The sequence below is a fragment of the Pleurodeles waltl genome, chromosome 7 (assembly GCF_031143425.1).
Source record: "Pleurodeles waltl isolate 20211129_DDA chromosome 7, aPleWal1.hap1.20221129, whole genome shotgun sequence".
NCBI lineage: Eukaryota > Metazoa > Chordata > Amphibia > Caudata > Salamandridae > Pleurodeles > Pleurodeles waltl.
The window spans coordinates 758,172,882-758,185,429 of NC_090446.1; the positions used below are offsets into that span (position 1 = coordinate 758,172,882).

Sequence of the window (12,548 nt, forward strand, 5' to 3'; positions counted from 1 at the left end):
GACCACCATTCAAACCCATGCACTCTTGTGAAATGCAATACTTAACTTGGAAAGTAGCCTTTCTAATAGCTATCACATCACTTAGAAGAGTAAGTGAGATACAAGCATTTACTATACAAGAACCCTTTATACAAATACATAAACATAAAGTGGTTCTCCGTACAAATCCCAAATTCCTACCAAAGATCATATCGCCATTCCACCTAAACCAAACAGTGGAACTCCCAGTCTTCTTTCCACAACCAGACTCAGTAGCCGATAGAGCCTTACATACATTAGACATAAAAAGAGCACTAATGTATGACATTGACAGGACAAAACAATTGTTCGTAGCCTTCCAAAAACCTCATGCAGGTAATCCTATATCCAAACAAGGCATTGCCAGATGGATAGTTAAATGTATTCAAACTTGCTATATTAAAGCAAAAAGAGATCTACCTATTACACCAAGAGCGCATTCCACTAGGAAAAAAGGCGCCACAATGGCTTTTCTGGGGAATATACCTATGACAGAAATTTGTAAGGCAGCCACCTGGTCTACGCCTCATACATTCACGAAGCATTACTGTGTAGATGTGTTAACAACACAAGCCACAGTAGGACAGGCTGTATTGAGAACATTATTTCAGACAACTTCAACTCCTACAGGCTAAGCCACCGCTTTTTGGGGAGATTAGTGCTTATTAGTCTATGCACAGCATGTGTATCTGCAGCTACACATGCCACCGAACAGAAAATGTCACTTACCCAGTGTACATCTGTTCGTGGCATGAGACGCTGCAGATTCACATGCGCCCGCCCACCTCCCTGGGAGCCTGTAGCCGTTGTTAGTTGAATAAGAATTGTAAATAAATATTATTTTAAGACACATTGGGGGTGATTCTAACTTCGGCGGGCGGCGGAGGCCGCCCGCCAAAGTTCCCCCACCAAAATACCGCTCCGCGGTCGAAAGACCGCTGAGGGTATTTTGGGATTTGCCCTGGGCTGGCGGGCGGCCGCCAAAAGGCCGCCCGCCAGCCCAGGGCAAATCAACCTTCCCACGAGGACGCCGGCTCAGAATTGAGCCGGCGTAGTGGGAAGGTGCGACGGGTGCAGTGGCACCCGTCGCGTATTTCAGTGTCTGCATAGCAGACACTGAAATACTTTGTGGGGCCCTCTTACGGGGGCCCCTGCAGTGCCCTGTCATTGGCATGGGCACTGCAGGGGCCCCCAGGGGCCCCGCGGCACCCCCTACCGCCATCCTGTTCCTGGCGGGAGACCCGCCAGGAACAGGATGGCGGTAGGGGGTGTCAGAATCCCCATGGCGGCGGAGCGCGCTCCGCCGCCATGGAGGATTCTGCACGGCAGCGGGAAACCGGCGGGAGACCGCCGGTTTCCCGCATCTGACCGCGGCCGAACCGCCGCGGTCAGAATGCCCTGCGGGGCACCGCCAGTATGTTGGCGGTGCTCCCGCCGACCCTGGCCCCGGGAATGACCCCCATTATGTACATACATACCTACTCAATTGCATGGGCACATCTAGTATGCTCTAAACTCCTACCTCACCCTCAGCGGGGAAAACAATCTAAGATGGAGTCGACGCCCATGCGCAATGGAGCCGAAAGGGAGGAGTCCCTCGGTCTCGTGACTCGAAAAGACTTCTTCGAAGAAAAACAACTTGTAACACTCCGAGCCCAACACTAGATGGCAGGATAATGCACAGCATGTGAATCTGCAGCGTCTCATGCCATGAACAGATGTACACTGGGTAAGTGACATTTTCCATATATATATATATATATAAAACGGGCTGCATATGAAATGAGATACTAATTTCGTCTTCTTTACATCACATCCTATACAGCCCCTTTTTCGAAATTAGGTGACCAACAAGGAATGATATTGTTCATAGTTTATGGTTGTTTTACCAATCCAAGAGTGCCAACACGTTGGTTCTAAATATGGTGATCCTACTGGAACTTTAGGTACTGATAGCGCGCCTTGTCCTTAGTTAGTAAACTTACAAGGGGACACGTATAGGCCGATGAACCTTTTGAATCGCATGGAGTATCCTAGTCATGCAGTGACCATTGGATCAATAAACAACATCAATAATCAAGAAGCATCTTATACAGAAACAGCTCAAAATCATCTACTCATAAATAGCCACAAGGAAAGAGTTAACAATTTTATTTCCCTTTTGCTTACAATTCTAAATCATCCGTTAGTTCAATCTTTATTCAATTTATTAATTCATTCATAGAAAACATAATCACTTGAGGAAAATATATGCAAAAATGCAATTCCATAAGCTAAGAATATCTGGCATTGATAGCGAAGTTCAGCAATTAAGTTTGTCAGTCAATCGTCACTGTCAATGTCACCCTTAATAGCCTACCCAACCCAGATTAGCATCCGCATGTGGGTCTTCATGCAAAAACAATTTGGAGAAAACATCAATTTGGAAAAATCTACCTAAATGAGAATTTCTATTATTAGTGTAGTTGGTACCTAGAAGAAAAGGCATAAAATCGTCAGTCACATTTTCATAGCTACCTATCCAAGATGGATCAACAAGAAGTCAGTCTTCGTCTTCAGGTCATCAATTGGTCAACTACGGATCAGGCTCGCAGATTAAGAGCCCAATGTCAGCACCTCGGACAGCATCTCCTGATGTCATCAATTCTCCTCCTGCAACTCTGAGCTTTTGCCCTTGTCATGACTTTTTATTAGCATCTCCCAGTCCATCCCCCTAATTGCTAATTGGTCAGTCAGTCGGCAGATATGACTTTTACCTATAGTTTTTGTTTACCAAATCTACTCATTTTCATATTTATTTGTTCACAAGATGTGGATTTGCTCGTCATGTGATGCCCTCATCATCCGGCTCGTCAGGTATCAAAATTGTTGCATATTCCTCTTCAGTCAGTGCCTCTATTGTTCAAGTCCTGGAAAAATACATTTAGCCTGCTCTGCACATCATTGTATCAGATTGTCTTCATCATCTCCTGTCCGCCAATACATTGGAAAGAATTCTAGCTAATTACCTTGAACTTCGAGCGGGTCAAGGCTAGACCATAGCAGCTTCCAGTCCTTTGCAAAGCGTTCAGTATTTCAGGTATTCGAGTATGCGAGGCCCAGGGGAATTAGGCCTTTGGTCCAGCTAACTTAATAATACAAATTAATGCAAAACATAGGTTATACATCTCATTATGATATATTATTACACTTTTCTCCTATTTTCATTATTTCATACAATTACATTCATTTTAGTACACATGGTGATCACACCCCAAGGGCACATTTTCAAACGTGCAAATTATTTCTCTATGATTAATTTCTCTACACATTTTCTCATTAGTAATTACCTATATATCATTAATAATTTTCTAAATTAGCATATTTGCTTTATCAGTACCATTGCAAGATGTCCACCCACTCGCTGTTTAATTTAATGTGTTATTGCAAGCATATGTCTGCCATGTTTAGGCAGTAGCATGTTTTCTTTTTTCTATTTTTATTAATTTCATTTAGCTACATATGTTTTGATAAGTGTTTCATTGTGGTTGTTTGTGGACGAACGAGACCGTGGGATGATAAAGGAATGCAAGTATGAGTGAAAGTGTGCATGTAGGTTGAGTTAACCGATGCTTAAATTAACCAAAGGCTGAAAAGGCTCCTTCATTTCTAAGCCAGACCTATTGGCATTCCCAGTGCTTATTGTGATAATGGGACACTTTATCCCTTTCGTAGGTAAAAAAAGATTGCTTTAACCTTGCAGATGTTCTACTTTCATCCCTTTCGGATTCAGGGAGCTCTACAGTACAGGTTTTGGTTACACTGTTTCTGCATCTGTGTTGTATCTACTTTTTTACAACATTGAGATTGGCAGAAACAGCAACAAGAAATGTGCAAGGCATATCTGCAATGTCTCCCGTGCGCTGATGGGAAACCTTGACTACACTCGGAGGCATATGATCCAGATGTGTAGAAATGTTACTTAATGATCTCCCTACATCTGCTGAAACCTGATCATAAACATAAAGAGAAGCGCAACAGCCTCTCCTCCCTACGACATAAACCTTTAGTTCCTGTATACAAAATAGAGTTTAAGTAGCATAGAATAGAATAACTTGTCATTTATAAACGACGGACCGAGCAGTGTTTTTGCAGATACGCTCTCTCTATGCCTAATAGAGGAAAGGCTTCCGCTATTATTTCACCATGATGAACCTGCATCACCGTGGTGACCAGATAATAACTGGATCCAACTGGGGGCAGTAGAAGCGGAGGCCAACAGCCAAATCACAAGAACCACCTGCCTTATTGTTGCCACTGGCATTGTTCACCTCACAGTTGTGCATGTTCACAAAGGTATCATAAATAACAAACAACGTGTTGAAACCCCAAATATTATATTGGAATTATTTTATTTGAGCGCATTGTTTATATCTAAGCAAGAAGACTACGCAAGCTTATATGCTGCTTTGCACTTCATTAACCATAATAATAATGATTAAATCAGTGTTTTATAGCACTTAATACACCAGCTTTAACTTTGCAGCTCCGTATTTTACACGTTTTACTTTTTCCCAAAACAGCATACTCAGTTTGCAGGCCTCAGAATGTTGGAAGGCTGAATTATTCTGGCCGGAAGGAGGGACTAGGTTTAATGTCTTTCAGGTAGATGAAAGGAAGGAGGCAGCAGCAAAGATGGAAAACCGATGTAAAGCAGGGAGTGGGGACAATGACAAAGAGAAACATCAGCAGACATAAATGTGAAAAACAAGGGCAGAAAATCGCACTACATGGCAGTTCCGAAACTTTGAAGCACATTTAATAATTTTCACCAAGTAGACGACATGCATGTGAAATACGTGGGTGGCTGTCAAATGCTCCTCTGAGAGACAAGGGGCAAAAAGGATGCAAAGGAATAGGAAAAATGTTATGTAGGAGTTCATTAAATTGTCAACTGCAGAGAATCGCCTTACTTATGAAGGAAATAAACCTGGGCTTTATCTTCCCCCCCCCCCCCCCCCCTCCCCTCCCGTACCTCTATGCCACGAACTATGTGTATGTTTGGAATAAATGATGGTGATGGTGATGATGAATATTGAATTTTCTATTTTTATTGTGAAATATCCCCGCTGCAGCATATTTCTCTATCAATAGATAAACATGATAATCACAGCTTAAGTGAGTTTGGGAGGGTTGTCTTTTTTTCAGTATAACGCAAATTCAACTCAAGAATGAGTGAGGATAGGATAGGATTATGGAGGGTTATAAACGGGAATCTTTAACTCCTCTGGATGGCATACATGCGCTCATACTGGTGGCGCATACGGTCAACAATTTTCCATTAGGCTTTTCACCCTTCATAGTGAGCCCCACCTGGTGGAGGATGTAGCAGAAAGTGCCAAGTCGTAGAGTGAGAGCATCACATTGATACCCTTACAAGATCAAGCACAAGTTGCCAACGGTTGGTCGAAACCACTGGATGCTATATCAGTACAGCATACCAAGGAGCCGTTGTCCACAGGAGGTCAAGGATCAAAAGACATTTTGGAAAAAGGCTCATACTCCAGTTATGCTGGAAATGTTAGCAGGATAGTTGGAATGCTACCCTTCAGGTGGAGTTTATAAGGATTCAGTGAAGGGTTTAGAATACCTTGCGAATGCCCATAGAGAGGAAGATTGACTCAGGATTCCAGTGGTTCAATTTAAATTAAAAGAAGAAGCTCAGGAACATGGGACTTTTGGCCCTTTTCAGAAATGTTCAATAAATACTTAATTGTTTACCCACGACTACTGTACAAGAAAAATTGTTGAATGACTTTAGATTGATACACCACCTATCTCGGCCAAAGGGGACAGTAGTGAATGATTTTGTTTAACAAAAATAATGTTTTCTGACATGCTCTAATCTAGAAAAGGTGATGCGGCTGGTAAGAGGATGTGACTTTGTGGTCAAGTGCGATATGAAATCTGCATTACAGTTGTTTTCGATACGTGCCAAGATTGTTTACCTCTTAGGAACAATAGCTTAAAGAACACATACACCTGAACATGGCCGCAGTGATGGCTTGTGCTGTGGCATGTATGCCTTTTTGGAAGGACTGATGGCCCTACAGAAAGTTGAGTGATTGTATGTGTTCACTCTTAATGGGGAAACCAATCATAGAAGGAGATCTTAGAGAGCGAGACAGAGAAGAAGATAGTAAGGAGAAGTGAAGTGATGATGTTACCATCTTCTTCTCTGACATTATATAGAAAGATTCCTCTACGACAGACTGGGAAAAAGCGTCGTCTTTGACGTACTGAACACAATATTGACACCTTATCCAATTTCGGGGACTTTGTATGCATTGGTAAATTGCAATTTCCCTGCAAATAGGGCCTGTTTGCTTGTGCAAAATGGCAATTTCGTTAAAAGTGGTCACATGGCCATCATTCAGCACCTTTGCATGGACACAAAAGCGATCATGGTACAGCCTCCATAGTCACAGTAGCTTCCCTAACTGACAGGAAGCGGTGCCACAACAGATGAAGGCCCACTTAATGCTTTTGATGCTGCTTGGTATAGTGCTGTCACCCCCTTCAGATCTGTACATCCTAAAGCAAAAGGTCGACTTTAAAGGTGAAGTCATGCCATTTTACCACCTCAAGAAATGCCTCCTCCCCTTAATATTCCCTCCACAAGGTCACTTTGGCAACAAAAAAAAAACAAAATCCCTCCTAGCAAAAACCCCACCTCATCCAGACTCTACCCCTCCTCCATTCTCAGTTCTTACCCACCTTCACCCCCTTTACCCTTCTTACCTTTGCCTCACTTTCTTTTTTCTTCAAAGTCATTATTCTCCGCATTTTCTTCAGTATCATTTACGGTAGATCTATAAAAGAGGCAGCTGTGACCTTTTTTATTAATACTTTTCCCCTTTATTGATACATTTAATGTGACAATGTCTAATGTTTTAGGAGTAGTTCGAAGATTTTCTTTTTTTTTTCTAATATGTGACTTGGGATTCAAACCCGTGACCCAGAAATACGACCCAGGTCCTGGGATTCAAACCCAATTCTTATATGTTTTATCACGAAAATCTTTGGATTTTCATGGAAACGATAGTTACACATTATGATGTTTCCTCGAAATGGACTTTTTCAAAATGACGGAATACCACAAAAATATCCTTAGCTACCTTGGTAGAATCATACCATTGGAGCTTGAGGTAACTGTCCTTAGGTTAGAAAGGAAACAGAGGTCTGGTGAAGGGCGAACTTAGAAAATAGTTTCTATCAGTAAACATCAATTTGCCTGTCTCAGAGAGTAAGATATCTGTTGTAGAGTCAGAATTCTAATGAGGAAGAGGGACAAGGTAATAACCCCAAACTCATTCTCAGATCTTCTCCAAGGGCAGTGAGCAATGAAGAAAGATGGCCTGGAAGGTCGAAAAGACACAGAGCAATTGGAGATTTAGGAGTCACATTTCTAGGAGAATAGAGGGATATGTGGGAGAAAAAGAAGAGAAGTGTGGTTGGGAAAATAAGTAACTTGATTAAAAATAATGCTTATGGGAAGACAGAGCTACTTTGCCTAGGAGTGGGAAAGGCAGGACCAATTAAAAACAAAGGGGTGATATTTTCATACGAAAAGCAATGACATTAGAAGATCAAAGGAAATACATTATTAACACTATAAACAAGGAAATGTATGGAGTAAAGGCAACATGTTTACCGTGAAACAACTATCACATTAGAGGCACTTTAATAGAGAAGCTGAAAATGTATATGAATCTGATGAGATTTTTTTGTGTTAGGGTACTTATAACAAGCATTTGCAACGCAATAGGTCTCGCATTTGTGAGAGTTAGAGCTATTGGCATTGTAAATGACAGTGTATTTTATCTATGTGTTTTGGTTTGGAGTGGAGAATATGCTGGTGTCAAAGCCTGAAAAGATTGTAATGCTGGCTCCAGAATGTATTAAACACAACTGGATGTCTGCACGTGTGTGCGTCTGCTTGTGTGTGTGTGTGTTTGTATGTGTAGTGACATTGTTGATATGTGTATTTAAATGTACATTATCTGGAAATATAGTGCATGCATTTCCCCTGTCTTTACCACCCATTAGGTACATATCTATATTTCCATATTATACACCTGCATGGGAAATAGATGGATAGACGGAGGTGGGTGTTGGAAAAACAGTGGGTGGGTGAATGGACAGACAGATGTAGATGGTTGTTGGGTGGACAGTGCGTGGGTAGATCAAGGGAGGGAGCTGGGTGTTGGAGGAACGTTGGAAGGATGGACAGACGGGCGGAGGTGGGTTTTGGAATTGGGGAATTTGATTCAAGTTTTTGCGTGCTGTCCCCATGATAACCAAAATAAAAGCACTGTCACAGTCAACATGAGCAGCAAGGGCACTCACTGAAGAATCATCCCCGCGCAGCGTAGCTCCCTTCGGATCACTTTGCTTTAAATTAAAGGGACTTTGTGGAAAGCGGGTGCAGCGCTGAAGCCAGTAAAGGCGCAGACATGTCTAAGAAGTGCTCAATATAAATGATAAAAAGGAATCATATTCTTCTGATAAACGTTCAGATTCATGGTGTGCATGTGTGCGTGCACTTGGGTGTGTGCGTGAGTGCGTGCATGTTATTTGCTGTTTGCATGTGTTTGTGTGCAATTGTGTATGTGTGTGTTTGTACGTGTGCATGTGTTGCATATTGTGGCAACGGTCACACAGGTGGCATATTCGCGCATCACAAACCCTGGGTAACTGGCAGAGCGGGTCTGTGGTGAACATATAGAGACAGATGCAGGGAAGCAGACCTGACATGGATCTGAGGGCACAGGGCACTGCCAGTCTCACCTGTAGTGTGACTGCTGGAGGAACCCATATGACGACTGCTGATGTGTCCATGCACATGCAGAGAGGGACGGCTGGGTGATGCTGGTGACCCCTAGCTCTGTCCTGGGAGGATCTCCCCAGCCGCCAGCTGTGATGTTGCAGCTGCGTGATGGGCCTTCCCTTCTATAAGGGGAAAGGACAGGCTGCCCCTTCAGGGGCTGATATCCATTCTTTTTTTGAGACCTTTTCTAAGACTTACAAAAAGCTTCTGTTCTCCCCTGCTGCATCCATAATATGTCTGGGTAGTGGCACGGGAGAGGCACCCTGAAGAGATCTGGTAGACACTGGGGAGCCCTGAACGCAGCCTTAAAGCTCTGTGTCTGGATGATAAATGCTGTGAGCAATCTAGGAAGACTGGCACTCCCACCGGCCAGCCGAAGGAGAGGCTTTGTACACTAGCTTGAGCCCTTATGACTAGCTGAGGAGCCCTTGTGCCAGGAGAGAGACACTGCGGTACCACCCGTTAAGAAGCGCTATGATTACGAGAAAGGCATCCAAAATTGAAACTATCATCTAAAACAAAACAAGTTTGCTTTTCAAGTTAGTGATGTGGTGTAACATAGTAACATACAAAGCTGACGACTTTGGGACTGGGGAATCTAAGTTGAGTCTCAGTGTCTGCTCTACATTAAAAAAAACATGCGGATTGTAAGAAATGAAATTAAACTGATAACAAATCAAATTAAACAATTCCTGCGCTGCAAAAAAAAACAAAAAAAACTGTGTGGGCTCAAAAAACATAATAAAACTTTGTATACATACGCTACAACTGTAAAAACATCAAAAGATCACGAGCTGAGGCAGGAAAGAATTAAAAAAAAAAGAGCTCCCATAAACAACAGATAAGGTGTAAGGAAAAATGTAAGGAAACTGTACTTAGCCTGTGCTCCTCAGCCAAGAACGGAAGTGACATATGAGCTGCGTGAACCAGTTAGGAGGCAACAAAGAAGAACATGACTGCAGTCAACCTATGGTAAGCAGCAGGCAGGATCAAAGTCCTTTTACTGAATACAGCAGGGCTTACAGACAGCTCATGCATGTTCCCTAGGCACGATCTAAAAATGTAACCTTTTAAAAACATTATTTCCGCTATTTTATTGAATTGCTATTTTTGTCATTAGGCATTTGTATACCCACAATCGGTCATTACTACAACATCACTAACAAGTGCTACATATTTAAAATAAAGTAGTTCTTTGCAGGTCCTAAATGGTATTATTCTTACAAATATCTACTTTTAGGGCAGAGCCTGTCCTGTTGATTATATTCAGTCTTGTACCATGTTCACTTTGGTAAACTTTCAGATAAATCAGACACATAAGGTCTGATTTTACTGTTGTGAGCATAGTTAAATTGCTGCTGCCAAAAATGTTGTTGTAGATGTCACTGCTGATTTACCTTCTGAATTTTTCCATGCTAGCTGAAGTTTTGGAATTGGCTGGAAATGCAGCAAGAGACAACAAGAAGGGACGAGTGACTCCAAGACACATCCTGCTAGCTATAGCCAATGATGAAGAACTAAACCAGGTAACCAACAAGCAGTGTCTACCTCTTCCTTATTTCAGAGAGTAATGCCATAAGAGAAGGCTCGGTGGCTTTGTGATGCGTAGAAAACCAGCGGAAAATAGCCTTTTAACACTTTGCAAAAATACATATTTTTCCATTGTTACTTACCGGGCTACAAATGCTGGTCTTAATTTTCCAGCGTTGAAACGATATTGCTTTGAAGATACGTCTTCGTCATTGTAATGCGCAACAAAAAGGGTGACACATGCCTAGGATTATTTAACACCTTTGGAGTCATTTTTTAATTCACAATGCCTCCAGAGTAGACCATTATAAGATGCCTATGCTTCCTAATATTTAATCAAAAAATGGATCTTAGTGAGTACCTGCATACCAATACTTTCCCCTTGTACCTTGATTACACATTGAAATATGTCGATAGAAAATGATGTGGGCTGTGTATTCCGTCAGTGTAATCTGGCTGTGATGCTTCACTTGTGCTAAATGTTGTACCAGCTCTTTTTTCGGTCATTATATCACAAAGGTTTTTTTTACAGCAAACTTCCAAAAAGGGTATTTCTATTATTTACATCAAACTGGTCTTGCATATGTAACAAACTAGGCATTGGATTTATTATGACATTACAAGTCGAGATGATATTGTATGTTGTAAAAATAGAAGCATACAATATCACTAACCTCGATTTTTTTGTTTACATAAATGTAGTTGTTGAGAGGTGTAACCATAGCCAGTGGTGGCGTGTTGCCAAATATTCATCCAGAGTTGTTGGCAAAGAAGAGAGGCTCAAAGGGTAAACTGGAAGCCGTCATCACTCCACCTATCGTGAAAATAAGCAAAGTACTGACCTCCAAGAAACCAGTAAAGAAATCGGGAGGCAGAAAAGGGGGAAGTAAGTCAAAGGTAGGATTCTCTATTATATTTTGCAAAAAAATGCCCTGAATATGTACTGATTCACATAAACTGTCAGTTGTCTAAATACATAGAGTTAGATGGAATACTAGTTACTTTCGTGTTACTCTGTCTTCCATAGAATGGTTAGTTTCCTTTTTCAGGTGATAATTTTTCGCAATTTTATTTTTAATATTTAACATGCTTTGAGTTGATATGGGGGGGTACTTGTGCTGAAGTAGTAAAAAACAGTAACAATAGCACATTAAGTCTAACTTTTTAGTGTAATTATGTGCTTGTAGTATGCTCCCGCTGGTCAGTAAAAATTGACTGCCCATGTCCAGCCTGTTTTGTTAAACCTGAGCCATTTCTGATGAGAAGGCAATCGTATGATAGGCTGCTGTCTATGACAATACCAGCAATGTGCTTTTTTTTTTTTTAAACAAATGTGGCTTAATTGCCGTGAAATGTGATTGCAAAAGGTCACTTTTCCTAAGTCCCAAAAATCTTTTTAACCGCTCTACTACACCATAAGATAATTCAACAGCAGAATACCATTACTAAGCTGGAATATATCTAGTAGAAACTTAATTTAAGAACTGACATTTTGCTTTTAAATTCATCCTTAAACACTTTGCAAAATCTAGTTGTGGAGAGTGGTGCATATTCAGCAAACAATTCTATGAGAGCTCTTCCAATATGAGAAGTCTTGATCCTGCCTAGTCTGCATACTGTCCATTGAATCCCCTGTAGATTCACTGTGTTATTTTATGTATTATTTACTCATCATTTTATGTAGCACTTCTGCACCAAAAAAGTACTAGTGTGCCTCACATGATATTAAGAAACATGAATTAGTGCAACAATTAGCCTGGGTAAGTGAAGACAAGTGGATATGCAAGATTAAACATACATTTTTAATTCAGGTATAGAACTGCTGAACTTTTAACAGATGATGTTGTCCATAGATCTGCTGCAAGAGCAAAGGTGTCAGCCTTTTCATTGAAGGGACCACAGCTGTGGCACTATTTATCCTTTCAGACTGATCTTACTACTGCTAAGACAGTTTTCTCCATCTTCCTATTTTAATTGATTTTCTAATACCTGCACCATGAGTACTTTGGGTAGGTTTTGCAAATGCCATGACTGATTGAAGAGTCTTCCAGGAAAGTAGTTGTCGCTCGTCAAAAACATTGGAGCTGGCCTTGCATCATTCTGAATGGAGGTATTTCTATGTAGAGAGTGC

General features: G+C 41.4%; 1 protein-coding gene across 7 annotated transcripts in view; it reads left to right on the forward strand.

Annotated features, from left to right (window-relative positions):
* MACROH2A1 (macroH2A.1 histone) overlaps window positions 1-12,548 on the forward strand; it is a 254,157-nt gene that overhangs the window by 134,848 nt on the left and 106,761 nt on the right. For all 7 annotated transcript variants that reach the window (XM_069199232.1, XM_069199237.1, XM_069199236.1 and 4 more), the window contains 2 exons: window positions 10,307-10,413; window positions 11,120-11,314. In XM_069199232.1, coding sequence (XP_069055333.1) covers window positions 10,307-10,413; window positions 11,120-11,314 — 302 coding nt within the window. The remainder of the gene's footprint in view (window positions 1-10,306; window positions 10,414-11,119; window positions 11,315-12,548) is intronic.